The sequence below is a fragment of the Callionymus lyra genome, chromosome 13 (genome assembly GCF_982586985.1).
Source record: "Callionymus lyra chromosome 13, fCalLyr1.hap1.1, whole genome shotgun sequence".
In the NCBI taxonomy this organism is placed as follows: domain Eukaryota; kingdom Metazoa; phylum Chordata; class Actinopteri; order Syngnathiformes; family Callionymidae; genus Callionymus; species Callionymus lyra.
In genome coordinates, this window is record NC_141830.1 from 11,227,697 (window position 1) to 11,250,151 (window position 22,455).

General features: G+C 38.9%; 1 protein-coding gene across 4 annotated transcripts; it reads left to right on the forward strand.

Annotated features, from left to right (window-relative positions):
• The first annotated feature begins 4,230 nt into the window (after positions 1-4,230).
• On the forward strand, positions 4,231-21,081 carry mideasa (mitotic deacetylase associated SANT domain protein a). 4 transcript variants are annotated; one of them, XM_087805449.1, is made up of 13 exons: positions 4,231-4,253; positions 10,594-12,139; positions 15,213-15,428; positions 16,068-16,410; positions 16,495-16,561; positions 16,708-16,841; positions 17,650-17,756; positions 17,971-18,046; positions 18,145-18,233; positions 18,321-18,461; positions 19,153-19,260; positions 19,343-19,509; positions 20,378-21,081. In XM_087805449.1, the coding sequence occupies exons 2-13, from the start codon at positions 10,769-10,771 to the stop codon at positions 20,622-20,624; spliced, it is 3,066 nt and encodes a 1,021-aa protein (XP_087661575.1). In that variant the 5' UTR covers positions 4,231-4,253; positions 10,594-10,768; the 3' UTR covers positions 20,625-21,081. The 4 variants fall into 4 exon arrangements, with proteins under 4 accessions (XP_087661575.1, XP_087661573.1, XP_087661574.1 ...); XM_087805447.1 differs by lacking the exon at positions 4,231-4,253 and adding an exon at positions 7,789-8,030; XM_087805448.1 differs by lacking the exon at positions 4,231-4,253 and adding an exon at positions 8,967-9,061.
• Positions 21,082-22,455: the final 1,374 nt, after the last annotated feature.

Here is a 22,455-nt window from a genome sequence, read left to right on the forward strand (position 1 = left end):
AGTCTGTAGGATTCATGAAAGGCTGTAGGATTCGTGAAGTTGCTAGTATTCATGATAGTCTGTAGGATTCATGAATGGCTGTAGGATTCGTGAAGTTGCTAGTATTCATGAAAGTCTGTAGGATTAATTCACGTCTGTAGGATTCATTACCGTCTGTAGGATTCATCACCATCTGTAGGATTCATGAAGAAGTATATTTTATCTGTTAATTGTGTCTTCAGAACCCTTGAAAGAAAACACTTCAGTGCTGGACTCACAGCTCAGACCTCACTGAATGAAGACATGATGTTAAACATTTCTCATTGCCTTCAGTGAGTGTTGTGACTGACGATGTTAGCAGCTCTGACTTAACTTTAGTCATTTTCCCAAACCCCTTCATCACTGAACCGAACTGACCACTGACTCCTACATGGTCTCCTGGACACGTCCTGAACACCTCACATTTGCATCAGTAAGTCCTTTAAATGTATGTTCCATCTTTCTTCTTTTTGAGTATTTCTGCGGTTGTTTCAAACCCTTCAGGTAAACAAACCCTGCAGGACGTTTCATTACAAGAGAGCAACGGTCGCGAGAAGAACTCTCTCTCAGAAACAAGCCTGGTCGAACATGAGCGTGAATTCTTTGGAGTCGGTCGCACATCTCTTGGCAGCAACATCCAACTATGACCCGCCTGTGAAAAGACCTGCAGTAACACTCGGGTCACTCCTGCTGAAGAGTGATACCCGTAGTACCACGGCGGTGATGGAATGGTTTCTCTTCCCAGGCTCTCTTTATTTGTCACACGAGGATGTAAATAGTCATCAACGCGTCACATGATCAAGAGTTAAACTGCTGTCAATCATGGATATTCTATCAAAAATCTTGATTCTTGTAGTTATGAAAAATAAAATGGAGGTACAAATGTACTACTGTGTGTGCGTGTGTGTACCTCAAAGTCGAAGTGTGTGTAAGAAAACCTTTATCAAAAACTTCATAAAGGTTTTCTTGCGTGTGAGTTGTGAGTGTCTGTTACTAATGTCAACACAATTGTCTTGACTGTGTGTTTGTGTGTGTGTGTGTGTGTTAGCCTAAGAGCTACAAATGTATGTGTGACCTCGGTTTTCCTGCAGGTCTGTATGAGCGTTTGTTCTGTGAAGGGATGAGTGTAAAGAAAAACACGACACACGATATGAGTGATGTCAAGGCACAATGTATTTTAATTCAATCTCAATTCCACAATTACAAAAGAAGGTCCATATGTCTGAGTCAGAAAGAGCTCTAGCCACAACACACCCCCAGGGTCAAGCAGTTTTTTTTGCATCCTCATCCTGACCTTCCTCTCCAGAAGTCCAGGCTCATTGGATGCAACAATTGTGTCTGGTGCTGTGTCTCAAATCGCATACTACTCTTAGTATACTAGAAGTTAGTATGCATCAGTTTAGTGTACATACTAACTAGTACGCAAATTCTCCACAGATAGTATGTCTCAAATCAAACACAGCTGCTACACACTAGACGGAAATCACATGACAGCTTCTTCTTCTACTACTATTTAACAATGTTTCAACCAACTGTTTGAACGCTATCGCCACCTGCTGGCAGCACGTTTTGCAACTTTGGAAAAAGAAATAAAGAAAAAATATGAGAATCTAAATATTTGCGAGATATTTAAGCTGGTATCCGTACCGAAGACGTGTCATCCTTCTACTGCTGCTGAAAATACACCTGTAAGTATATGCATTTAAATGTATTTATATATGACGTAACTTCCGTTTAAAACGTCATTAAGATGGCGGCCGTTTAGTGTGGTTAGTGTCCATCGAACCATGCTCAGTTTTGTGGGCGTGTTAGTACGCTAATTTAGTGTGCATGGCGCACTAAATTTCGCATACTAAGAATTGAGACGCACTAACGCACTAAAAATACTAACTTTGAGTACGCTAGTATGCGATTTGAGACACAGCATGGGTCTTATTGGGGTCGTTAAGCTGGCATCGACGGCAACTCCTCACCTGGCATAAAAACAAAAAAGCTTTTTATCCAATAACATTTTTTTTATACAGTTACTGTGTTTAAGTTCCCATCCAGTCTTCCTCATCCTTTTAAAGTTGTCCAGTAGAAGTCAGCGACAACCTCGGTTTCTAGTCCCAGGTCCAGTTCCATGGCACTCATGAAGGACGGAACACTTTTCATCCTCGGACAAAATCACCAGACTGAAATATTGCTGATGGCTTCCAGTATAGAACAGCCGACCATCTTTAGAAAGAAATATACAAGTTCAATAAACAAAACAAAATATTAACATTATCCAAAATATTAAATTTGCAACCCTAGAGCTTTAATCAGACCATTAAGTGTATTTACTACATGGTCCATATTACGAGCTTCATTGTCTTTCCAGCTTTTATTACAGTGAACTTGGTCTGTGGGCAAAAAATTCTCCAAAACCTTTTATGACATTATATTATTCTAAAACGCATTCTGAAAAAAAAATGTACATGTAAAAAAAAATGCATAACTTACTGTCGGAAAGTGTGACCTAAGAAAAGTATAGAAAATAAAAATCATAAATAATAAAGAGAAAAAACAACCTAAGTTGGTTTATATAGCCAGAAAAAAAATCACCACGATTACAATGAACATTATTAATGACACTGTTTTATGATTATTCTATTCTGACATAAGAAAATGAATCATTTATTTATGAATAAAATAATGTACTGTTGGAAATTTTGACCTCAGTAAAGTAGTGAAATAAATAATAAGTAAACGCACAAAAGGGAAAGTCATTTAATACAAATGCGCTTCAATGTTAAACACGAACAACGTGTTTTTCTGCCGCACAAACTCAAATTGTAAATAGGTGACGTCATTGCAGAGCACTTCCGGGTAATTACGCGCACCTGCGATGTGTTTGATCGAGTCAACAGATGAAGATTCTTCATTGAAGAATAATTCCAAACATCACATTTCCCCATTTATTATTTCGTTTTCCACCTTTTCTCCAACTTCACGATGGATTGGATAAAAAAAAAAGAAAAAGGAAGTTGATTCAACTTGACTGTTTCGAGCTACACCTGTGATGACGCTTTCCAGGTAAGATCCTTCGACTCTTAATCGTAATCGTTTAATGAAATGTAAATAACCGATGATAAAATCTTTTTCTATCTCAATGTTCCAGATAAGATCATTGATGTTACCACAATGGTTGTAATTGGAAACGAAACTTTGCATTTGCATCATGTATGAATGACTAATAAGTAAATATATTAAATATAACACCGCTAGCAAAACATCTAGACCTTTTGCAAAATGTCTAACAAAATGTCTAATTGTGATCTAAAATGTTTATTGCAAAGATCAGAGATATCTATTCTATTCAATTTTATTTTTAAAGTTTTAATACAAGGGAATGTGAACACCTTTTGAAGGAGGATTTCTTATAAAAAAAAAACAACTTTTGAGTTTGGAAGAGACGAGAGTTACAATAACTCAGTATTCTACTGCGCTTAATAGAGAGAGATGTGTTCTTTGAATCAATGCAAAAGTAAATTCTATTTGGTTCCTTTTGGAAGAAGAATTTCAGAGATACACATGGTATTGATCTGTGGACAAAGACTTCTAGAACTCTATTAAAACTATTTGAATTGTGTCTTCTATTCGAAAATACATGCATTGATAATCAAATAAATGTGGTTTGAGGTTTTCTTTGTTTAGCTAGTCTTTTCACAGACGTAAGGAAGTCTAAAAGTGGAACATAGTTCCTGGAACACTGAGGCTGCACTGTTTTTTTGTTTTGTTTTTTTTGTCTGAGTTTCTACATAATCTTTAGTCTATTACGAGAAGTTGTTCAAGCTTTTTTGTCTCCGTCCAATTGATTTGTTAATCTGCCTCTGATTGTATAAATACATAAACAATATGCTTCAATACATGTTGACTTTTTTTAAAATTCCTTTTCATCAATTTTTAGTGTTTATTTGGTTAATATCTAACTCCAATTTCCTGGAAAGTAAGATTTAATTATTCCACTACATTTATTTTAGTTGTTTGTTAAAATAAAGGCTAAGTAGAATATGGTTTAATAAATTTACATCTTACGCATACTAACAACTACCGCAAATCAGGTTACAGGTTTGAATATACTGTCTTCACTGTGGCAATGTTTGACATTGATGACTCTGGAAGTGTCTCTTCATGTGTGGTTGTCTTTCTTTGTTTTCTGAGACTAGAGTCCTGTCCAGAGGGTCCCCTCCCTCTGTCTCCGGCTAATGGAGGTAAGCCTCATCCCTCTGTTACCTTTCATAAGAAATAAACACAAGATGGTGAATGGAAAAAATACTGAAGCTCTTTTGGTAGCAGAAACAAAGACTATGTGTGCCATTATTCCATTTCATTTCTGCAACATAAATAGTAAAGTAAATGTTTAACGTTTTCTGTTAATTGCTATCCATGCAGAAATCCTTGGTGTGTGTAAAGCTGGGGATTTTAGACTTGTGGACGCAGCATGTGCACGGACAGATAGGGCTGTGTTCATATGTGGAGCTGCTGGCCAGAGAGGCCTGCAGAGAACAGCGCTCTGCTCTATTGTTGCAGCCCTTCTGTGGCAGAGTTCCACTGTCTAAGCTGCTTTGCATTCTGAGTGCAAAAGTAAGGGAGAGAGACTCTGATGTGGGAGGGGGAAGTTTAACCTCTTTAGTAATCCATGTTTACTTGTTGCTAAATGCCAAGTGATTACAATCCACACATTCTTGTGTGAACATGTCCACTAAAACTATCCTGAGGCAGGGCTTCTAGATCCCATTATGTTTCTTCACACCGTTTCATTTCCTTCACTAATGTCTGCAACTCAGCGGAAACGTCTTGGTTTACTGTAAACATTTTAACAAAATGCAACTAGTACAATGAGGTAATTTTATAGCTAAACTAATGGAGGTTGACAACAAGTTCCAGTCCAAACATAAACTTAAGGCATTTCAAATTATGTTTATATGGTTTTCCACAAATGATTTTCGTAGTACAGTTGAAAGAAACTGTTTTGGTGTTTTTTTTATTCAACCATCAGAATGTAATGTTGATTTTTCTGATTTAGTTGCCAGGATTGAGTTATAGGGGTGTAAGAAAATAGCGCTATAACAATATTTTTTTAAATCACAGATACTGTATTGATATTCAAAAGCACTGTATCGATAATTAAAAATATTAAAACATAAATAAAATGTAAATATATATACAGTGCCTTGCGAAAGTATTCGGCCCCCTTGAACCTTTCAACATTTCCCCACATTTCAGGCTTCAAACATAAAGATATAAAATTTTAAATTTTTGTCATGAATCAACAACAAGTGGGACACAATCGTGAAGTGGAACGAAATTTATTGGATAATTTAAACTTTTTTAACAAATAAAAAACTGAAAAGTGGGGCGTGCAATATTATTCGGCCCCCTTGCGCTAATACTTTGTAGCGCCACCTTTTGCTGCAATTACAGCTGCAAGTCACTTGGGGTATGTCTCTATCAGTTTTGCACATCGAGAGACTGGAATTCTTGCCTATTCTTCCTTGCAAAACAGCTGGAGCTCAGTGAGGTTGGATGGAGAGCGTTTGTGAACAGCAGTCTTCAGCTCTTTCCACAGATTCTCGATTGGATTCAGGTCTGGACTTTGACTTGGCCATTCTAACACCTGGATACGTCTATTTGTGAACCATTCCATTGTAGATTTGGCTTTATGTTTTGGATCATTGTCCTGTTGGAAGATAAATCTCCATCCCAGTCTCAGGTCTTTTGCAGACTCCAACAGGTTTTCTTCCAGAATGGTCCTGAATTTGGCTCCATCCATCTTCCCATCAATTTTAGCCATCTTCCCTGTCCCTGCTGAAGAAAAGCAGGCCCAAACCATGATGCTGCCACCACCATGTTTGACAGTGGGGATGGTGTTTTCAGGGTGATGAGCTGTGTTGCTCTTAGGCCAAACATATCGTTTTGCATTGTGGCCAAAAAGTTCGATTTTGGTTTCATCTGACCAGAGCACCTTCTTCCACATGTTTGGTGTGTCTCCCAGGTGGCTTGTGGCAAACTTTAAATGAGACTTTTTATGGATATCTTTCAGAAATGGCTTTCTTCTTGCCACTCTTCCATAAAGGCCAGATTTGTGCAGTGCACGACTGATTGTTGTCCTATGGACAGACTCTCCCACCTCAGCTGTAGTTATCTGCAGTTCATCCAGAGTGATCATGGGCCTTTTGGCTGCATCTCTGATCAGTCTTCTCCTTGTTTGAGATGAAAGTTTGGAGGGACGGCCGGGTCTTGGTAGATTTGCAGTGGTCTGATACTCCTTCCATTTCAATATAATTGCTTGCACAGTGCTCCTTGAGATGTTTAAAGCTTGGGAAATCTTTTTGTATCCAAATCCGGCTTTAAACTTCTCCACAACAGTATCTCGGACCTGCCTGGTGTGTTCTTTTGTCTTCATGGTTCTCTCTGCGCTTTAAACAGAACCCTGAGACTATCAAAGAGCAGGTGCATTTATACGGAGACTTGATTACACACAGGTCTATTCTTTTTATCATCATCAGTCATTTAGGACAACATTTGATCATTCAAAGATCCTCACTGAACTTCTGGAGTGAGTTTGCTGCACTGAAAGTAAAGGGGCCGAATAATATTGCACGCCCCACTTTTCAGTTTTTTATTTGTTAAAAAAGTTTAAATTATCCAATAAATTTCATTCCACTTCACGATTGTGTCCCACTTGTTGTTGATTCATGACAAAAAATTAAAATTTTATATCTTTATGTTTGAAGCCTGAAATGTGGCGAAATGTTGAAAGGTTCAAGGGGGCCGAATACTTTCGCAAGGCACTGTATATATATATATATATATATATATACATACATACATACATACATACATACATACATACATACATACATACATACATACATACATACATACATACATACATACATACATACATACATACATACATACGTACGTACATACACTGTGTGGATTAGATTAGATAAACTTCCTCTCCTTCGGGAAATTGTTTTCCAGCACATCAACAAAGACAATAGTCATAAAACAAGAACAAAGTCCAATAAAAAGAAGAAGAAGATGACACAATCTAAATCTTAAGATAAAGAACTTGGATCAAACAAAAATGACAAAGAAAAAGATGCAAAGATTAACATGGAATATCATCTTTTGGCTCCACTCCTACCTCCTCAGGAAGTACAGTCTACTCTGAACTTTGTTAAACACAAGGTCTGTATTGCAGGACCAGTCCAGCCACACACGAGGTACTTATAGTTGTGAACTGTCTCCACCTTGTGACCTCTGATGGACACTGGACGTGGATTTGTCCCGGACCTCCCAAAGTCCAAGACCAGCTCTTTTGTCTTTTAAGATCTTCAGCTGCAAGTGGTTTCTCTCGCTACAGTCCACAAAGTCACGTATCAGACTCCTGTACTCGTCCTCGCTGTTGTCCCTGATGCATCCAACAATGGAAGTGTCGTCAGCATACTTCTGGACGAGACTCGGCTCAGAGTTGTAGCACAAGTCTGAAGTGTATGAGGCGCCAGTACTGTCCCCTGAGGTGCTCCTGTACTGCACACCACAGTGTCAGACTTGATGTGTATATATATATATATATATATTACACCCTCTGAAAAACTTACAAAATTAGTGGTGGATCAAATACTTTTTTCTCTGCTCTAGTAATTCTAGTCTGATGTCAAAGACGGCCAAAGGTAATGTATGGAAAACTGCAGCTTCAATCACAAGATTGTATAGGACTTGGTTTGGAATAGGATTCATCTTTCAGCCCCTTTGTGTTCTGTGTCAGGATAATTGGGCTCTTGGGCCAAAGTATGTGTTGAAGGTGTCGACTAGGACGCCAACTCCCGACTGGGGGAGACACACCACAGGGACTCGGGGCGCCGACCACACAGGACTGCCCGACGGTGCCAGACGCCCGATAATCGGCGCGTTGTGTCAAGGCCTTTAGAGCTTTATGTTTGCTACTGCAACTGCTTCCCTGGTGCTGTATCCAGGTAATTGGAGAAGTACTGCTTTTAATACTAATGCTTAAACTACTACTAATTCTACAACTTATACTTACTTCTCAACCTTTTTCACTTTATTTCAACGTCTTCACGTCAGTCTTTTTCCTTTATGCCATCATTTCAACTGTTTCAACTCATTTTTACTTTGAATACTAATACTTTGAAGCATTTCAGTTTACAGATTCAGCAGAGTCAGCATTCACACTGCATTTTATTCTGGAAATGCTAGTTGTATTCACATTTAAAAAAAACATTTTGTAAACATTTGATCGCCTGTAAAGCAATCAGACACTTGATGGCGCTGTTGTTAATGTTTTTGACATTTTATCCGGATAAACTAGATGACATAACAATTATAAAAATATTTATTTACATTTACAAACCTGTAATGGATGTTTTGCATTCGACAAATAATGGTTTTAGAAAATCGGTTTTCTTATTTTGACAACGTTTAAGTCAGTAAGTAAGTAATCATTATTTGTAAAGCGCCTTTCACTGACCAGGGTCACAACGCGCTTAAACAATCAAAACTATACACAGTTAAAAATTAATTCTTTAAAAGGTCAAGACAACATAGAGCAGGCAGCGCTAAGAAAATAAAGATATTGCAAAAATTAAAAGGTTTTAAGATGTTAAAGAGAAAGGAGTGTTTGACACATAATTCATGTTATTGTCAAATGCAATTTTACTTCACATTAAAATAATTTAGAATATAAAAATAAACATAATTTAAATTTGCGAGGGAACTTGCCTGTTTTAAAGCTTGGCTCTTACATGGGTTTGAGTGGTGTTTGTTGCGCTTTAGTGCAAAAAAATGCATTTGATACAAAGCTGGGTGGGTACAAGCCCAGGGGTTTCCCGAGTTCTAGCTGCGGCCCTGGCACGTTCGGGTCGTGACGTCACTGCCAGGCTCCCCTCCATTAGGCCCAGAAGTGACAACAAAACAAACGAACACGGATGCAGCGATGGGAGTGGCCAGACGATCAGCTTGGATAACAGGATATGCGTCTAGTTTTGGGGTGAGGCGGCGGGGGTTAGAAAGTCCCCCCCAATAAGTTCTACCCATAAAACGCGTCGATTTTACTGGCAAGTTTGGACGCGAGTTCTCTTCGGGAGGGTTCGGGTCGCGGGCGGAAATACCGACACAGCGAGTTTCCACTCATGTGAGCGGGTGTGTTGGGGGAAGTTGCGCTGACATGTTTTCCTGGACGTTTCTCTGTAACTAAAACCTCGCCTGGATTTCTGCGGGGACTTTCTATTTTGGATTATTTCGGGCGTCCCCGGGTTGATCGTCGACGCGCACGAGCGCCATATTGCGCGCAGGAAAGAAAGTTGTCAAGTTGCGCAGTTTTCATGGAGCTGCACGCACTTTGATCCACAACCACAGCCGCTCCACGGAGTCGGCGGTGGAGAACTTTTTTGGCACCAAATCTAAGGTACTTTTTTGTTTGAGGCACTTCTTGTCCTAAAACAACATATCTAGAGACTGGCTGCGTGACCCCTCTGCTTCCTGACAAATGGCCCCCAGCGCCCCTTTGGCTGCGGCTCGTCAACTGCCCCTGCAACTGTAGCGATATCATCGATTTTTACTGTTAACGCTTTGTTTATTGCAGCGTCAGCTTCTTGCCTCACCTGCCATGACGTCACCCTTCTGACCGGACTGTTGGTTTAATCTAAGGCCTCGATGCAAACCTTTATATTTTATGTCATAAAGTTGTTTTTTTAAAAACCCTGCGGAATTCATAGTATTTTGGAATAATCTTACATCATCTATTGTAATGACTGTGTGTAGTCGTGCAGTGTAATTCCCTTCTACACTAAACGGTACAATTACTATACATTCTAATTTACAGTTAAGATTTACTGCAAGCGTTACATGTAATTACCTCTTTCTACTGTTATTACTGCAAGAGGTTACCATGACTATGCAGCGATTGTGGAAGACCTGAAACCAGTTTATTTCATGAGCTCTTGCAAAACCTGTACTAGTAATATATAATTTTTAAACTATAAACATGTTTATTGAATTCCATTATGCATTTTTAAATATTTTAAAATACATTTTTACCAAGGCCAGGCATAATTTACGCCATGTCTGACAAGCCCTTAAGTTTAACTGTATTTTATTTATGATTTTAGATCAATAATGTTTTACAACGCTACTAAAACAAATTCCTAAATGGTGGAACCCTTCACTGATGATGGCAATTCAAGAATTTAACATTCTGATTCTAAATGTGTGTCACGCGTGGACTTTTCCGCTGCTCGGTTAAGTGAATGGAACTGGAAACTAAATGGTGAACTTGCTAGCATAGCTCGTCAGATAGTTAGTCATTCATAGGTGGAGATTCAATGGAAATGGAAAACTGTGCAAAAACCTCTAAATAAGAATTGGTACCTTAAGTTGGAAAACCAGTTGTGGTGCAAGTTGTTATTAAATGTCTCAAAAATGACTAGTCTCGCTGTAAAATGAAGGATCCATCTATAAATAATTGTAAATGGAAAAAGTAAAATAAACCAGACGAAAATGACATTTGCTTTTCTTCACCAGGTCCTAAGGAAGCTGGGAAGAACTAACGGCTCCAATTCGACCCGTGCGACCCGACCCACATTTATATTTCCTGACAGCAAGTAAGGAAGCATTAAAGACGGTCAACGACTTTTTTACACGTAAACATCAAGACTCTGTGGCCCCTCATCAATATTTGAAGCCTTTCAACTTTACTATGAGTCTTCCCTCTCAGGTGACCCCTGATAAGAGCAGTAAGCATCGGCCCGCAGCCATGAAAGAGCCCGTGCAGCACCCAGGGGAGGTATATTATGGGATGGGCCCTCCAGCTTTAGAGACGAGCCACACAGAGTCCGCTAGCAGCTCCGGAGTTTACAACCCGGAGAAAGGGCCCCAGAATCTACCTCCCTACCAACAGGGTGCCCCCGTGAAATGGATGGGCCAGACCTCGGGACAGACTCCTGGCTGGTCCCAAGAAACCCCTGCTGCAGCAGCATGGGGGCAGAACTTTGGCCCCTACATGGGTGGAATGGATGTCCGGGGTCAGATGGCGTTCCATAAAGGAGCCCATGAAGGTGTCGCCCGGCAGATGGGCAGTGAAAGTCAGCAGCAGCAGAGGCCAGTAGATGTTTACAGAGATGCCCCTCAGAGCCAGACTCAGGGGAGGGGCCTTCAGTGGGAGCAGCATGCGGCGTCCACCATGCACCAGGCACAGCTGCAAGCCTATCAGCATGGTCATAAGAGTGTGGATCTCCAGGGTCAGTCTCATGCGGCAGCGCCCCCCCACAATGTGCAAGGGACCATGCTGCAGCCCTTCCAGACCACCTTTAGACCCAACAAGCAGCAGTTCCCCCCGGGGTACTACTCGGTCTTCCCAGGCAGCAAGGGCATGCAGCAGCAGCAGCAGAAGTCTCAGCAGCAGATGATGCACCAGGTGCAGCAGCAGCAGCAGATGCAGCAGCAGCAGCAGCAGCAGCAGATGCAACACCAACATCGTCTTCAGCAGCAGCATCACCTGCAGCATCAGATGCAACATCAGATGCAACAACAGCAGCAGCAGCTGCAGATGCAACAACAGTATCACCAGCAGCACCTGCAGGGTCGCCAGCAACACCTGCAGCAGCAGCAACTGCAGCAGCAAAGTGTTCCTCAGCAGGAGACCCCGCAAGTGCAAACCAAACCAAACCCCAATTTCATCTACCAACAGCCAGAGCTTTGTTTACATGAGCCTGAAGGGGAAGGAGTCCAACCAGAGGAGGACCAGCAGGGAGCGGAGAAGATCAATCCAGGAGAACCGTCGGACACCTGGCCAGCGGCTCCTCGACGTTCTCGCAGGCTCTCCAGAGACGGTCAGTCACCTCAGGGGTCTCCGGCCACAAACCTCTGGTCTACGAGCTCCAAAGAACCGTCGCTGCCCCAGAACGGTGTTGCGAGTGTTCAGGCGGTCAAAGGCGGGGAGAACCAAGCGGCGTCTGGTGGAGTGATCCAGAGTACCCGGAGGAGAAGGAGAACCTCTAAGGAGATCAACTTGGAGACTCTTGCCATGAAAGCATCTGAGATGGAGTCGTTGCCGGCTAAAGGACTCAAGGTATGTGTCAGAGCTCTGCTTCATTCATACTTTGATAATATTTTCGATACTTTCGATACTTTGATAATATTTTTTTAAGTAAACCATTTAATAAAAATAAATATTAAAAATATATATATCAGAAAACGTAGACGTAGACAAACATACACGCACATATTTGTACTGTCCTCGTTGGTTTCGCCAATAACTCGTGCATTAGGTATTTACTTTACAATTAAAAAGCCATCGTTTCTGGATTTTTTTGGATTTTTTTTGGGTCAAGTACTCCGACTTGACTCTCAGAATTTAAAGATGTCTTTTGACAAAGTCTTAACTGCTTTCATTTAAAACAAATATTTCCAAACTGCTTTGAAAGCTGCTTGAGTCCACTGTATCCTCTTGTCCTCAGTAATCTTCGGGATCTCAATTGAGATCATGAGATTTCAATGTAAGAGCGCATATGATTTGCATATTCATTGTTAATAAAAATGTTTTATTTTAAATGCTTTAGTCAAACACATAACACTGTATAGTGAAAAACTGCGCGACCGTGTATCTGTTTTATTTCTTACAACACTAGTTCTAAGTTATGATGATGCGACTAAGCTGAAGGCGTTGGTTGGCAACGTCAACGTTTCCACACGGACACAACCCGTTTACTGACGGCAACTGAGCAAACCAGCAGATTAACAATCGTTTCACAAAAATCACACATATTTGCTCAAGTTGGCTCTAAATACACGTTAGCTCAGTTGCTAAAGCTAACAATCGATCAGGTACTTAGTGTGTGTGCTTACATTTGAAAACCATTAGTCTTTAAATCAGCAATATTTTCAGGAAACGCTCTTTTTCATGCAAGAAAAAGGGGAAGAATTGAATTTCCTTCCTTAAGTGTGCAAAAACCACAGTCTAGTAGGTGGTTGATTTTTTTTTTCTCTTTAGCACCTCCATATTTCAGGGGTTTAATGTCAGTGGTAGCTCTTATGTTGCATTATTGTTTTACTTTTTTAATGATACCAAGATATAGATAGAAATATGGAAGTATTATGCCATCATAATATTGAATTGTTTTAGGAATTGCATTTTTAAAATCATTTAGTTTAATAATTCATTCTACATTTCATTCGATATGGAACGTTTGAATTAAAAACATACATCTAATATTTCAAAGTTCATTTGTTTATTTTAAACGTGAAGTTTGATATTAAAATTTAAATAATTCAAAAATAAATGTTCTAAATTCAATATGATTTATTACCTGCCTTTTAAATTCAATGTGCAGATGTTAGTAGTATTATAATGTCTTTTATATATTTTTTATTTATATATATGGAAAACCATGTAGAATGTTGCGGTTGACTTTTGTGGGTGTATTCCACATTTTAGATTATTGATGTGTTCACTTTCAAGCACGTGGATGGAAGAACACAAGCAAATGAAACCTAAATGGAAAGTTATTGAAATGTTGTATCTCAAGAGCACAATATTTGAGTTTGTAATGACACGTTGTTCTCACACTGTAATTATTCAAGAGAAATGTTGTCCTTTCTTGTTTATTCTAACCAAGAATGTCATTCAGACGCTAGCGTTTTCAGCGACGACACACCAAAAAAAATCTTTTTTTAAAAATTGGGTTTCAGTGGAAGACTTGGCAAGTTCTAATGTAGGTCTTTATACAGACCGTCCTGGTGTTTTTCTTATTTGTTACCTTTTGCAGCCTCGGCGTACAGTTGGCTGATGCATGTCTGCACACCTCCACATTCCTCAGGCGCTTTCTCATTCATTCAGGGAGGGGCTGCATTGTAAACCTGCACAGCTCTCTGCACCTTCACACGCCAAACTGGTTTGATATTGTTTTGAATGGAGCTGCAAAAAAAAATTGGTTTAAAAAAGTGTTTTTTAATAATGCGGCCAAACTCCTCTAGTGTTGCAGCGACATTGTGTTTTTACCTGAAACGGAAACCTCTTTATTGGCCAATATATATATATGTTGATTACTTCAACGGAATTTCTCTTCAGCTGTCGGCGAGTCTTTAGGGATCTTCCGTAAAAGCAAACATTTCAAGTCTCTGTGTGAATTAATGGTAACATTTAGAGCACAAAGGAGATTGAAATACAAATGGAATAATATTCAAAAAAGTTCAAGAACAAACAGTCAATGTGACTCGGAAATGAAAGTGAAGATAGTAGCAGTTTACACTTTATCTTTTTATTACTTTACTCCTCCTCCTCCTCCTCCTTTTTTCTTTCCACTAATGCCATAATAACCCTTTATTGCCCACAGGATTTGACATTGCATTTCAAATACTTTTTCAAGGTTGATCTTATCTAGTCAATCCCATTAGCCCCTCCAAACAAAGGCAATATTTAATCAGACTTCCTGGGACAATAATCCTGGACAATCTTTCTGAAAGTAGAAGGAAATCTGGAGCTTTAATACACTGTAAGCATTACATATACACCTTTAAAAATCTGCTAGGCCGATGAGTTTGATGACAGGGTGTGACACACAAGAGTCATGTTTATTTAGTTAGACAATGCTTGTGGACAGTTTTATTTACAATCTTGAGCTTGAATCAAGACAATCTGTGAAGAAACATTAGCTTCTGTTCTTGACCGTTTTAAGTCCAACCACAGCAACTAAAAACACCCGGACCACTGGTAGATGAACTCAATGATAAGAGGCCATGATTGAATTTGATTGTTATTCTATCGTTAAATGGTTCAAATCAATACTCATTTAGTTTTACTATGTTATTAAGTTGAAATTTCCTATTTTATTTTTTTGTCTTAAATGTTACTTTTCTGTGTATTCGAGACGATCTTACAAAATGCTGAGAAAACATTGGTAGTGGCAGCATCAGCATGAGAGCGAACATTTCATGACTCGGTTAAAACGGAGGCAAAAGTACCTTTAGCAGACGAGTAGAAGAAGATTTCTGCCACATTTTTTCTTTGAGGATAACGTTTCTGTAGCCATTAAACATAAATAATATATAGTGTTATTCAGCTGTAATGTTGTTGTTCCTCATGTCATTCGAAAAAACTACTGCGATCTTCCCTCTCAACGTATTCACACTTGCCGTCCCTGCAGGAGGATGGACCATCAGGCCGACAGAGCTCCATGGTTCCCCTCGTCATGCCTGTGTCTGTGCCTGTGCACAGGAACCAAGCAGACCCAGACCGGGGCTGGCCTCAGGGACGGCCCGGCACGGGTGAGCGGCTTGCAGGACTCTCAGACCACAAGCTGTCTGTCATCGTAGCTAGAAGAAGATCCCTGAGGAAGTCTATCACAGACAACTCTGGCCAGGTAGGACTTCTTTATCTGAAGGTACATGGTTTTACACTTGTCTGGAAAATATAATGATAATAATAATAATAATAATAATAATGAACATCATATTTATGTAGCACTTTTCGGGACACGCAAAGACGGTTTACAAGAACAATATATTTTTAAATATTAAGTCCACATGTTAGTATGTGTACTGTCTGGACATATGATGCATATTACAATACAGGGTCAACAATATATATATTTCTGTAGGATCAAGGATATATTTGTAGTATTGTTGAGTACTTGTGGAGTTTACAGACCACATGACTCTTGATGAAGTCGTAACTGCTTTCATTTGTTTTGAAACCAAAATATGTCCAAACATCAGTTTAAAAGCTGCTGGAGTCGAATGTATCCTCTCATCCTCAGTCATCATCTAGATCTTGCGGGATTTCCTTGTTCCCTGAGCTGCGGAATACATACATTCAATGTAAATGCTACATCGAAAAATACATGTTTCCACATTTTATTGAGATAAAAAACCTTAAACATAATCCATCTATAGAAATAAAATGTGATTTGAAATCCAAAATATTGTTTCTTCAAATTGAATCAGTGCTGTTGACAGGATGGTGTTGTGATAAAATACAAGCACACTTTTCCTCCGTCCAGGACTGCGATGAAGACTCAGGACTGGACGAGGAAGGAAAAGCCAAAATAAAGCGGAGACCTCGTCCAGAGCCGCTCATCATCCCTCCTCCTAAACCGGCAACGTTCATTGCTCCCTCCGTCTACTCCTGCATCACCTCCTACCAGAGCAACCTTCGTTCCCCGGTGCGTCTTCCCGAACACCCGCTCACCCTGCCGCCCTACACGCCGCCTCCCATCCTGTCTCCGGTCCGTGAGGGTACCGGACTTTACTTCTCCACGTTTCTCAACAACATGGCCGCCACCGGTCAAACCCTCCCGCCGCCACCGCCACCGAAGTCGGCCACGAGAAGTCTCCTGCGCTCAAGTATGTTTTGATATGTAGGTTTAATTTTAAAAAATGGCATGAACCTGAAATTAATTCATTTAAAAAATGTTTTTCTTTATGCAGCAAGTTCAGAAATCACTCCTCCCGTCCTTCCCATGATCAGCGATCTTACACCGGTTAGCCTTGAACCGTAAGTTTTATTTTTGAGACTCTCATTTATTACATATTTAAAACCCTTTTTATAACAATAATATATATTTGTGTCACTCAAAAGCAAATGTAATTGGCTTTTTAAAAGTATTTACAAGCAGTTTGTCCTGACTTTCTATCTTCCAGGCGGATCAACATTGGACAGAACTATCAGGCAGAAGTTCCGACCATTCAGGATCGACTGGGTTCCAAGCTGGACCAGCACAGAGCCGACTTGGTTTGGGTCCCGCAAGACGAATCGTGTCTTCGTGAACAAGAAGGTAGTTATTGACCTGAGTTTATGACCTTTTCTTTATTCACTTTTGTGACAATAACCTGTTAGCATGTGGGCTAATGCTAGCATTTAAGCTAACGCTTAATACAACAGTAGTATATCTTTCACTGCTTAGTTTATTAATGTGTTCTTTTCACAAGACCCCAACAACATTTTAATTTCCAATATATACCTTGAAATATTTGTGAATTATTGTGTGCAGTAAGATTAGTGTTGGGTATTGTTGTCAATAATATACTGTACTCTATAAAAAAGAAGATAAATCAATGCTTGATATATTTTTTATATCTGGTGATGCATACCATGGTAGAGGGGCAACGATACAATATATTGAGATACTGTTGTAAATAGAATATATTTGGAGTATTGTCTAGTACTTGACTCTGGTGTTGAAGAATTTAAAGACCACACTTCATTGGTTTTTAAACCAAAAAATTTCCAAACATCAGATTTAAAGCTGCTGGATTGAACTGTATCCTCTCGTCCTCAGTCATCGCCGGGATCTTGCAGGATTTCAATATTCAGTAGTGACTGCAGATGTTTGATTGCCCTTCAAAAATCAAAAGTTTGAATATTTGCATGTTAATTGTAAATATAAAATCTAATAATTTTTATTTTACTCATCTATCAAATTATTAACCATAAACAAACTGTGGTGAAACATAAAATATTATTTGCAAACCAAAAATGGAAAACATGATACACTGTGCTATTGACTGTGTATTTAGCATGGTAGAAAATAATACGGTGATATATATATATATATATAACATGTTTAACTCTTTCTGTCTTAGTGGTGGGCAGTTTGATGAAGATGGCGTGTTGTAGTGTGCTCCGAGGAGGAGGAACCAACCAGGAGCTGGTTTTACACTGTTTACATGACGGTGGTGGTCGTATTCTTGTAAGTACGCTGAGCAAATGTATCCTTTTATCTAGTAGTGTTCGCCATTATGAGTCATAATTCTGCCAAATTTTAATATTTATTAATATAAAACGATTGAAATGTCACTAAACGTGACATAATGTGTTTCACAACTTTATTTTGATGCATAACTGTGGATCTGTCTCTTTCTTTCCGATTATTTTAATTGACTTTTTATTGATTTCACCATCAGGAGACGCTGGAACGCGTAATGTTTCAGGATCCTCTCTTCCCTAAAGGCCACCGGTTGGCAGATTATCACTACTCAGGTCAGCCTCCGTCTTCAAACCGTCTGTCCAGCATGACTTTTCTTTATCACAATGACATCTTGTGAGCAGTGAAACAATGATATGTTGTCCTGCCACAGGCTCTGACCGCTGGACCGCTGAAGAGAAACAGTACTTTAACAAAGGGATCAGCGCATACAGGAAGGATTTCTTTCTGGTGCAGAAACTGGTAATTTTATCTTCACATAGAATTATGGATGCTTGGTTCTGATATTTGGGTGAATCATTCATTTCACTTATTGTATATTTCTTTAAGGTGCGAACAAAGACGGTGGCTCAGTGCGTGGAGTTCTACTACACGTACAAGAAACAAGTGAAGATCGCTCGGAGTGGAATGCTCAAGTTTGGTCCTCCAGACTCTCCTGATAAACAGAGCGAGGCCTCGGTCGACTTCAAGGTATTTTGACATCAAAGCTATTTTATTATCATGGAGGTTCATCAGTTCCATCAGATTATTGAATTGTTGAATTTAACATTTAAATGTTGAAACTTTGAGTTTTTCTAATAAAATGTTGTTGTTATTAAGCATTGAAATATTGTTTAAATAAAAAAAATCACTATTTCTACATTTAAATGTTAGATGTGATGCTACTATTGTTTTTTTGTTTTTTTAATAATTAAATTTCTAAAAAAAAAAAATATTTCATTGACACAAGTTTGAATTTCTAATTTATCTCTTTTTTTTTTTAAATAAAAATGTTCTCATTCATAGCCCTATAAATGCAATGTACAATTGTTGGCTTTATAGTGCCACCAGTTAAAAACAAAAGTTTACAAAGCTGTTATTTTTTATGTTTATTTAAAAGGAAAATAATACAAAATAGTGCATTTAGGGAGGTTTTTTAATATTCGAATTAGAATATCAGAAAATATGTGTTAAAAATGATTGTATCTTAAAATTCAATTATTAATAGAAGAAAAAAAGAAAAAAAGATATTGAAATTCAATCTCTTAAAAATAAACCCCTGCAGGTTAAAAACCTTTCAATACATTTTTAAACATTTTACATTAAATTCAACCATTCAATATTCAGATGTTGCTGATGTACTTCAATATATAATTTAACTTGTGTTTCTTTGATCAATCAGAGTTCACATCAGCCAAGACCCCCTCTAGATGTAGACGTCAGACAGGGAGTGCCCCATGATGGCAGCCAGCAGCAGAGGGCAGCACAGTCCCTGCAGGTCCACGACTATGTCAGTGTCTTCTTCTTCTTCTGCTGCTGCTGATTCACTGTGTCAACGTACAGCATTTTCATGGTTGTGTTTGGAACTGCAGACGGGATCAGTGTTGGTGCTGAAGGAATCTGAAGCTGAGGTTGTCCGCCCGCTGCCCCCCCCTCCTCCCGGGCGACCTCGAGCTGAGCCAGCAGCCAAGAAGGGCAAAGCACCTCCTAAACCCCCGCCGGACCCTGACGCAGTGTTTCCATGCAAGAAATGTGGCAGGTAAGTCGTTTTTATTACTTCAGTACAACAGTGGTCCCTCAGGGGCCTACTTTATTTTAATAACATTATTGTTACTGATTTCCATGAAGTAGATGACAATATTTAGTTATTTAAAAAAACAACCTTAAAATTGCATTTTAAGTGCCATCCCTCTCAACAACCCTCTCAGTAATGGTGACCTGAAGAGCTCCTGTACTGCTTTGCCGCCCAGCCAACCGATCACTTTTGACATGGCAACATAGACGAAGAATTTAAATACATTATTGTTGCGACAAGTCTTTTGTTGACACCATAAGTAAAATGGGTTTGGTTATTAGTGCCTCATTTAGTTCTCTGGGTATGTTGACGTTTATCTGCTTTTCAAGTTAATAACTAGGTCGTAACATAATGCAAAAAGACGAGTTGCTTTGCCATTCCTGACAGCAGCTTGATGCAATATAGTTGCGAAAGACGGAAGTGAAGGTGAACCTTTATTTAGCAATACATACGATTTGCTACGATATACATTTGGATAAACTTGTATCATTTTCTGAACCATTGAAGGGGACACTGAGTTTGAGTGACATCTCGTTCTATTTCCACCTTTTTTTTGGGTTAAATGAATTGAACTGAAAGACAAAATATGTCCAAACATCAGCTTTGAAATCAGCTGAAGTCGACTGTATCCTCTCGTCCTCAGTCATTGTCGTGATCTCACCGGGTTTCATTGAAATACCTCCTGCCATTTAGCATGGAAAATGTATTTAACGTTAGTATCTATCTCCATAACTCTTATTTCTGAGGGGTTTTTAATGATCTGTAAAGTTTTAGAAAAACCTTTATGTATAAATGAAACGTTACAACAACCTACATGTTCTTTGTTTCCCAGAGTGTTCCACAAAGTGAAGAGTCGCAGCGCTCACATGAAGAGTCACGCGGAGCAGGAGAAGAAGGCGGCGGCGCTCCGGCAGCGAGAGGAGGAGCAGGCGGCGGCGGCGGCTCGAGCCAGGAAGGCGGCGGCGGCGTCTCTGTCATCGAGTCTCGGCGGCAACAACGGCGTGTCGAACCAGGCGGACGGCAGCAGCCATGAAGACTCGTCGGTGGAGGACGACGACAAAGACGAGGACTGGCGCTAGTGCAAAGTCAGCGAAATGACAAAGTGGGACAACAGTCCTGCTAACACTCCTGTGCCGCTTCTACTCCAGAGGATGTTTATTTTTGTAAAAGCACTTATCGTTTACTTTGGCCTACACCAATGTTGCCTTTTATTTAATCCTTGTTCATTTCTGAGTGTGTGAGGACGTTTTTAAGATAATCAGGTTTTCTACTTCGCAATAATACAGTAAGATCAAATCATTTTTAAAGTGTTCCTTTTAAATATGAAAAATATTTTATATTTAAACTTGGATTTTTCACTTTTACCATCGTCTTTTTCTGCTACGGGGCAGTTTAAATGTACAAAAAAATATATAAAAGTTGCCATATATTTATGAGATGAATGAGATATACTGTTATAATGGTTCTTGGTAATGTTGAAAACGTATCCATGTCTGCTGCAAATTGACTTGAGGTTTATTAAATAATCTGGACTCATTTGTTGTGGGTTTGATTGAAGGCAGCATGCAGTACTGACGAGAACCAGCAGGTGGAAGAAGCGCGTCACAATCGCAGCTGGAGTTTAAAATGACCATAAGTGCTAAAAATAAAGCATTTTTTTTACTATATTCTCTAAATTAAAATAATTATTTAACACGTTTCTGCTTTGCCAAGGTGGGATTGGCTACAGATATAATATGAATTAAGAATGATTATTAACTTTTATTATATACAATATTGTATATATTTCTTGTTTTTATTAGTTTGCTAAACAACAATATAGTTTGGGTGTTATGACTTTCCACGCTCTTTTTTTTCTGGATAATAAGTTTCTTTTAACATAATAAAATGGTAACATTAACAAGAAAATATTGGAGAAAAACTAGAGTGAATTGAAATGACAATGTGTAATAAATGATATACAGTATAAATCAAGTGGTAAAATGTATGAATGGGAAACATTTTCATTTTAAGAAAATGAATGAAGAAGAAATGTATAAAGGGGTTTAATGGTTTAAAAAACACAATATTCATTGGTATGTTAAAGCCCCCCAATAAATATGAAATATTTTAACTGTAATGTTTTTGCGTAGTTACAAATTATAAAAAAAAAATCTCTGCTCGCATTTTCTTCTGCTGCACTGAAGTGAAAACATGCAATGACCTCTGATGGAAGGGTCAAAGGGTCACATGGCCATCATTGCAGGATATGGCATTGAGCTGTCGTTCCATAACTCGCCCAGTTAAAGGCCTGTCACCTTCAGGAGATGAGATCTCAGTGTGTCACCTTGAGATCGATCAGGTCGTATTTCTGTCAGCGCGGACCCTGACATTTGTCCCGATAAGATATTGCTGTGAAGAGCCATGAGAGATTAGACGTTAGATATTGATGATCAGCGTCAGCTTTTCAAGAATAAAAACAAAAAAAAATGAGCATTGTCTTGAAATTACATTTACACTGTTCAGCTTAATCTCAGAATTTGTCAAAGAACCACACTTCCCAGAGTGCACCAGCAGCAGCAAAACAACTGCTTCAGTCATTGGCACTAATGTGGAGCACCTGTGAACTGTGAAGTCATGGTCGTGAAATGTTTTATTTACTTTCATTGTTTTTGAAATGCTTCTGAGATGTTCAAATTTCTTTTTAACTGTGGTAAATATTAGTTAAGGAACACAATGCAGAATTTACTATATTGATTTTGTGATTAATGGGTTTGCTAAAATAACATTTCATTCAAGTTTGGAAAATCAAAGGTAAAAGATTAAAAACAATAAATATAAAAATTTAAAATTAAATATCAGAGCTTTACTAAAAAGGTTTTGGAAATTTCATGAAATTAGATTTAGTGCTTGTTAATTCATTTAAAATAT

Coding starts and splice junctions, on each gene's coding strand:
- mideasa (XM_087805449.1), top strand. CDS start 10,769: ATGAGTCTTCCCTCTCAGGTGACCCCTGATAAGAGCAGTAAGCATCGG. Junction 16,562..16,707: donor ACACCGGTTAGCCTTGAACC/GTAAGTTTTATT, acceptor TCTATCTTCCAG/GCGGATCAACATTGGACAGA. Junction 18,462..19,152: donor AGGCCTCGGTCGACTTCAAG/GTATTTTGACAT, acceptor TTGATCAATCAG/AGTTCACATCAGCCAAGACC.